This window comes from Watersipora subatra, chromosome 9 (genome assembly GCF_963576615.1).
Source record: "Watersipora subatra chromosome 9, tzWatSuba1.1, whole genome shotgun sequence".
Lineage (NCBI taxonomy): Eukaryota > Metazoa > Bryozoa > Gymnolaemata > Cheilostomatida > Watersiporidae > Watersipora > Watersipora subatra.
In genome coordinates, this window is record NC_088716.1 from 8,294,747 (window position 1) to 8,302,700 (window position 7,954).

The following is a 7,954-nucleotide window of genomic DNA, read 5'->3' on the forward strand; positions in this document are numbered from 1 at the left end:
GCAAGGTAAATTGCAGTAATTCGTCAGTTACTATCACACTGTATTGAATTACCCTAAGGTTTAATAACAGTACTTTGATATCAAAACCATTTTCAGTTTAAACCTATGTTAAATCGGCTGGCATGTTCTCATTGTCAATAATTTTGTAGGTTAAATGTATGCAGTACTGGCCTTTGGAGCAAGGAGTCATCCAAAGTTTTGGTAGCTTCAAAGTTTCCCTGAAAAGCACGGATATGTTTTCTGAATTTGCTATAAACCGGTTAGAGGTTACCCAGGTACAGAGTATTTGTTGATACTATATGTGCTTTTGTAATCTGTTGCAAAAATAAACTTAATAACGCTGCCAAAACCAGCATAAAGACAAAAAATAATTTGATAGTCAATCCCTGATGACCTGCTGATACAAACTAACAAAGTCTATAAAATATTAAAAAAACATATTTTGGCCATTTACTAAAGGCGCATTTTATTATAATACTATCAGAAATATGACAAACTTTAGTGGTTGGTAAACATAAACTGCTTGCCTTTTCAGAATGGAGAAACAAGACAAATCCTTCACTTTTACTACTTGTCATGGCCTGACCACGGAGTACCTGATATTGAACTATTTGTATCCTTCCACAGACTAATCAAAGCTTCTATTCATCTCGGCAGAACTCAGCCCTTGCTTGTTCACTGCAGGTAGCTTTCCTGCTATATACAGCTCAAACTTTTTAAACGTTCATATTAATAGAATTAACAACTCAGCTGAAGTCTTTCTTTCATGCTTGAAAACTGTTATAAATATGATCAACAGTTTGAATCGTGCTGGTTTCTTGTCTATTGTCAGTGTGCATTTGATTACAGCGCTGGAGTAGGGAGAACCGGTACTTATGTAGCACTTGACTACCTCTTAGATCAGGCCGAGGCTGAGGGTGTAGTCGATGTGTTTGAGTGTCTAAAGGAGATGAGATCCAGACGACCATGCATGATACAGACTGTGGTAAGAGTTGTTTTGGTATAAATAATTTTAAGTGGTATCGGCAACTTATCAGATCCATCGGCAAAGTCCTATGTGTTCAAATTTTTGATTGATAAAAATTTTAGTTTGGTCTGCACGGGCTTAAAATCTTATTCAAATTTCATTTTATTTCTGCATGACAAGTTGCATAGCTAATTTAAAACTGTTTTAGCATAAAGCTGTAATGTTCAATAACCTATAATTGTAATTACAGGATCAATATGAGCTTCTACACGATGCCTTGAGTGAGGCATTGGCAACACAAAATTTTCCTTGCCAGCCAACTGAAGTTGAGTCCAAAATATCAATGCACAAGCTACAACCTAACAGTGAAGCTGACCTCATTTCAGTTGAGTACCAGGTAAGTAAGTTATTACAATGGTGGAAGATGTCGAGAAAATGCTAGATTAATGCAAAAGTTGTAATCATTAGAGGGTAATACCAGTGGGTCTGAAATGATTACCCACATGCAACTGTCAGCATAGTGCATGTTTAAACAGATAAAATGGAAAAACAATAAGGCTGTCTGGCAATATTTTTCAGCACGCCATTACAAGAGCTGCATCTCTGGATCATTCTTATGCTACAGCAAAAGATGCAAAAAATCAGCACAAAAACCGATTTTCTGAAATTCTCCCAGGTATGGTAGATGTGAGGGCATGTTGCACCTAAAGTTCTGAGGGTTCAAATGTTATTGCAAATGAAATCCAATTATAGAAAGGCATTGCTTCATACACACATATGCATGTCCTAATTTCTACTGATCTGGTAAAAATGGTGATTGCTACTTTCGTTATACTTCTAGCGGAGAGTGCGATGCCTTACCTCATAAATGGAGTGAATGGTAACTACATCAATGCTGTGATTGTGGATGTGAGTATATTTACCAATATGGGTGTTACCCATCTAGAAAAAGGTATTAGGACCCTGTTTACAGCTTGCGGCTCATCTCTGATCTCTTATTTTACTTTAGGGCTACAAGAAGAAAAAACGGTGGATTGCTACCCAACTGCCATTGTCTAACACCATTGCTGATTTCTGGCAGTTGATTTTAGAAAATGACATATCAGTTATTTTCCAGCTGGATACCAGCCCAGTAAGTTGAGTGTTGCCGACTTGAACAATCAGAACTTGTTGTCTTGACATTTACACTTACTTCCTGTAGCAATTGAAACTTTCATTAGTATAGAATTGAACACATAAACAGCAGTCAATAGCTAATTTTTATTTGTTAATGGTTTGAACACTGAGACACGTCCTGAAAGTCTAAAGACTCGATTTAACTTACACCTTATTGGAATCCTAGGCAATAAACTTTGTTACGAGCAAAATAGTTTTGTAACATCACGATGATAACAGAATTACAATGTTTACAACCAATTTCAATACGTAATGTTTGTTGTAGACCTTGTTCTATCCTAACAAGGACTCAATGGTTCTGGAAGTAGAACCATTTCTAATCACCAGAGAAAGAACCGTGATAGAGGGTACTGTAAAAGTCATTAACCTTCAACTGGAAACTGAGAAGGTATAAAGCTGCCAAACTGTGTTTAATAATTGCTAAGAATGAGTTATATGAAACATCTTGACAGCTTTGAGTAGTTATTTCACTCAATACAACAAAGTCTACATAACAAACCTTTGCATTGAACAGAGCAAGATAAGTGTGCAAGTGTTGGTAATGGATGCCTCCTTGGTTGAAGATCTGCCAGACACCAACCACATTCTCTCAGTGCTGAAAACATCAGAAAGGCAGGAAAAAGGAGTGGCTCTCAGGAGAATGTGTGTTACCTGCATGTAAGATTTAGTTAGTAAAAATTAGTTGCATTAAAACAAAAAATAAATGACGTCTAAGAAAATTGTTTAATTTTTATTAAATTATCATGAAAATTCAAATACGTAAATTATTTGCTCAAAAAAGTATGTAAGTTTTTTGAGACAGGATTAAAGAGCGTATCTTAAAACACTATATTTGGGCAGTATTCTAATAAAATCATATACTAAAAAAATTATCATTTTAAAAGTATGCACTAAATCAAATCGAAAGATTATTGCTTTGACTGTGCTTTGACTCAGTGTATTCAATAACTAAATACTAGCTAATGATTACTGTCAAGGCACTATGAGCCTTGACAGTGCACACTCGGTCACAACTCAAATGCTATTGAATATTTTAGATAAGTAGTCTAATATATGCTAGCTCTTATAATGGTGATGGTTGTCTCTGTTGTTTTGTTCTGCTTAATCTGTATTTTTAAAAAATTGGGCTATTAGGTGACCTTGTCTATTGGTAAACCATTACTCGCCACTCTACATTATTTTACAGGTTTTACTTTTTTCCAGCATTATTATAAATATGCATAGTAACCGGCTTTGAATGTTGAGACAATAGGTTGGAGCAACGATTTTGATAGGAATATGTTGTATTTCATTGAATTTGTTCCGCAGCTCAAAAACCTAGCAAACGATATTTCTGATAATTGGGAGCACTATTCAAAAAAATATTCATGTAAAACTAAATTAAAAAACTTCCGGTAATAAACTAAATTAATAGTAAACACTAAATTAATTAATTAAGAAAACCAAAACTTTCATACCCACTTTATACTCATTCTAAGAAAAAGTGCATTGAGGTGCACTGTTTGCAAGTGGCGCAAAAGACAATGCGTATCTGAAAGTCATTTGATACACAATTAGTCTAATTTAGACAACATCAACTTTAATTTAATTGACTATTGTTTTTGTTTACAAATTTGATACCCGATATTATCATTTTTGTAAAGTATTTCATTATTGATTATCTGAACCAGCTTCACTACTTCAACTCATTCTGCCATTTTTGTCTTAATCTTTGGTAGCTGACTTTGTAGAATTTCCTCATGAAATGATCCAAGGATGACTGCTGATGTTTCTATATTATCTGTGGTTTACATGGTAACAAACTGGGCTCAGCCTATTTCCACTAATACTACTCTTACCAATTTTTTTAAATTCATAATTTTAAAATAGAAAAGAACAATATGATGCGTCATTTAATATTGTCAGAGCAATTTACAACAAGACTATGTTTCAAAGTGAATACATACAAAAACTGATTTATTAAAACTTTGGTGTTTTGAGGAACTTCCTACACAATATGTTAATAAGTACTTAGTATGTAGGGACACATTTTAGGTGATCAGAGATTGAGGTTTGACTGCAAGACTTTTTTATCTGTTTTCATAATCAATTTTATACACTGTACATATACATATTAAATTGAAGGGACGGAAGCACAAAGTGTGGAATCTACATCTGTGCATACAATGCTATAGAGAAACTGAAAACAGAGCAGATGGTTGATATTTACATTCCAACAGTGATGGCAAAACTGAGGCGACCTCAATTCATCTCTACTATTGTAAGTGAAGATGAACCCTTCTTCTATTGGTTATAACAATATCTATTTACAACACTTTCCACTTAGATTCGTTCTTAATCATCTCATAGATGTTGTAGTTAAGGTCTATTTCACTATCTCATAGTATTTTAGGTTCCTTATTTGTGTCTATATTAAAAACTGTTAGCAATTTTTCAACCGCGCAGAGCTTGATCACGTCTAAAATTATAATTGTTTTGCTAATTTGGAACCAGCTAAAATTGCAAAGTTAGTGAGCAAAAGAGAGCAACTATTAAACTGTAATGAGTAGCTTGCAATACATGAAGAAAATCGCTTAGACAGAGAATGGAAGGCATTGACAATCAACGCTAGACATTGACAAAGTCTACACAGTTCATAAAAATGATTGTGGGGAAGACAGTTTTGCGAAAATCAAAAGTAATTGCTTTACGAAACAGTATCAAGTAATTTGGTATAAACAAGCACACACTTGCAAAGGCCAATGGTATATACACTTTAAACATTCGCTGGATAGCTAATTATAAACTTATATTATTGGAGCTTAATTGAGACTTGTTTGAAAATCTTTTCATTGTTTGTTTCTTTTTTCACAGGAGCAGTATGAATATCTGTTCCAAGTGCTCAACGACTACTTGTGTGCATTTGGAGAATATGCTAATTTCGGATAGCCTCAGCAAATCTGAAAAATTCAAGTCTGGTGCGGTTTGTGGTCGGCCGTCATAACTGAAGATACTGTCTGATAAGCATTGATATTCTAGACTTGAATTTCATATATTATTTGCTTATTCCCTTAGTGTGATACAATACTTGAACCTGCACAAAATTAATTAGAGTTCATCAGCAAACCCTTCTCTCCTTATCTATCAAATTTTATTGCAGTTTATTTGTTATACACATTATTTTTCTTTAGCTGTTCTTCATTTCTGTGGATTAAAAAAGTTTCTGTTTTTCTGAATTACTTAGCTAAAACATGCTACTGTGCATATACTTTTTATAAGTATACCCAAATTTTTAATATTAAAATTATTCTGCCATAGCTCTTTTTATTTTTTGTTAGAAATTGGTACATTTTTATCTTTATATGATATTTTTGAACACTACTGAGCATTCACCTAACTTCTGTTCTGTTCAACTGGTGCTAGCACCTAAGCACTTGAATATATATAAGCTAAAATACAGTAGTGAGTATACTGTGACACTGTTTTTGCCAACTCATTGATTTTAAAACAGTATATGTTTACTCAAATGTATGGTCACATGAAAAAATGATAATTATGTACTTATATACAGGAATTATCAAGAAATTGAATTTGTAGTTTCAAATTTTACTCAAATGAAAATGAAACTTGTAAAAGATTTGTGTTTTTGTGGTTCTGTTTAATTTTGTGTAAAAGTAGCACTTTTGACTGAATTTCTCCCACAGCTAATAAATATTTCAAACTGGCAAATTGGCTCCTGCCCGGCAAAGAAAATGCTCGCTAAAAATGTTTTCTACTGTCAATTTAATCCAGCGAATTTTTATATGATCTGTCAGATATCTGTAATTCTGACACTATAGTGGTCTTCTCGTGTATATGTATACTTAACACTTAGTTCACTAGTTGTCTTGCCTCACTTGGGGCCAATGTTCATTCTTCAGTAGAATAAATGTTAAGCATTTCTCTATTACTAATGTATAGTCTATCTTGGGCGTCAATTGCGAATTTTGTATGCCATCTCGAATTTCATAGTCGTTATTGCCATCTCAACTATAGATAAGCTTACCTCAGGCTTCAATATAATGTAAATTCGATATATTCAAAACAAACTTTGTTTGGCCATAGAATGAACAAAAAATACTTGTCCAAATAAATCGTAAGATATAATATATTTATATTCGGAAAAAATATAAGAAAAAAGTAAACTTTTAGTAAATGTGCTACAAACTTGTTTCGTGTGACACACACACACAGACAACGATTGCCGTTTACATAGTAGATATATCGGCGTTGTTAATTAGTTACTTTGGCGATATATAAATTATATATATATATATATATATATATCAGTGATATATATGTATATATATGTATATATATATATACCACCAAAGTGATAGCGATCAAGTTTGTCTTTAAAAACAGATTAGCGTAGTAGGAGTACTCAACTAAAACAGCCTATCTGGCCTGTTTTCGCTTTCTCTTCTTGATAAATAGCAGTAAAGGGTTGTAATATTTTACCCATTTGGTCTGCCTTCTGGCCCTCTCCCTCTTCGTCTTATTTTCCCTCTCTCTCCTATTCTCCTTCATCAGGTAAAACCTTCTTACGCCACTATCTCAATTGCCGAAACTCTGTAGTTATCTATGGACTCTTATGGACTGTCGAGACTCACAGTCATAGAGGATTGAGCAAACAAGCATAGAAGACCATTGGAATAAGGATATAACTTTCATAACCTATTTTACCCTTTGTCATTAAAATTATTGTTTTAGAACTTTGTTAGTTGTGTATTTTAACAATTGGACCTATAAAATGAAGAAGCAACTTTTACTGGTAAATATCAGCACTGCTTACAATAGATTAACACCTTCATTAGTACCTGAACCAGTAATAATCAAATTAGCTCCCGCAAGCTAAGCAAAAGTGCACAAACTAAACATAGTCAAAATATGATAAAATGGCAAAGCAATTTCAACATTGATTTTGTGTGTGAGTTCGGATTAGTTATGTATAACATAATTTCTCCACATCCACCTATAACCATACCTGCCAACTCTCACGCATTGGGCGTGAGACTCACGCAATCACCCCAAAGAAATAATGAAAATGCGTGAGATTTTTGCCCCAATTTCCACAATTTTATATATACTATCATTGATATATCAATTGCCCCAAAACCAAATATCACGCATTGCCCGCTTTCGGGTTGGCAGGCCTGCCTATAACACTATTACACACACAGCTCGAATAGGTTCCGACCGTTCCGTAAGTAATCAACTAACAGAGTAAAACTATTTTAAAATTTACCTCAAATTGCAATGTTTAGTTCACAGCTCACTCTTATTCGTGATTATCGCTTCAATAATACTGTCAGCTTTCAGTATCACGGATTGTACGTCTGCTAATCTAGCTGATGTTACGTTATTTTCGAAATTGCTGGGTATGTAATAGTACGTACATGTATTTTATTACGGTCTTCTAAGGTACTGTTCGAGTCACTGATCGAAGGCTAATACAGATTAGCTGTAATTTACTCATTATTTTCCCAAACAATAATTTAAAAAGAGCTTTTTAATCTTTTTAGCTATCTAAAGTTGGGTAAGCGCACCTCTGTGTCTTAAGAGATCGACAATTTATCTAAGGCTAAATAAACATCGTTAGTACACGTACGCGTAATTTGGCTCTATTTATTTTGGAGTAATGCGCTCAATTACGTTTTATGAATCCATTGCGCATGATTAGCTTAAGATATTTTGTATAAGATGTGAACGGGTCGGCCATTGTCGTATCTTGCTCACGCTTCAAAATACAGCCAGCCTACCTAAAGGGTCAAGTTTATGCTTCATTCTTGC

At 33.9% G+C, this 7,954-nt stretch overlaps 1 protein-coding gene across 1 annotated transcript; it reads left to right on the plus strand.

The window, feature by feature from the left end:
- Nucleotides 1-233: 233 nt before the first annotated feature.
- On the plus strand, nt 234-2,804 carry LOC137404755 (receptor-type tyrosine-protein phosphatase mu-like). Its single transcript, XM_068090988.1, has 8 exons — nt 234-275; nt 536-684; nt 850-985; nt 1,218-1,364; nt 1,721-1,876; nt 1,977-2,099; nt 2,409-2,531; nt 2,658-2,804. Exons 1-8 carry the CDS (start codon nt 234-236, stop codon nt 2,802-2,804), a joined length of 1,023 nt encoding a protein of 340 aa, XP_067947089.1.
- The last annotated feature ends 5,150 nt before the right edge of the window (nt 2,805-7,954 follow it).

What these genes read in the sequence shown, in the direction of transcription:
- LOC137404755 (XM_068090988.1), top strand. Translation starts at nt 234, where the DNA reads ATGTTTTCTGAATTTGCTATAAACCGGTTAGAGGTTACCCAG. An exon ending in TCAATGCTGTGATTGTGGAT is followed by an intron (nt 1,877 to 1,976) that starts GTGAGTATATTT and finishes ATTTTACTTTAG; the next exon opens with GGCTACAAGAAGAAAAAACG. An exon ending in TCCAGCTGGATACCAGCCCA is followed by an intron (nt 2,100 to 2,408) that starts GTAAGTTGAGTG and finishes TGTTTGTTGTAG; the next exon opens with ACCTTGTTCTATCCTAACAA.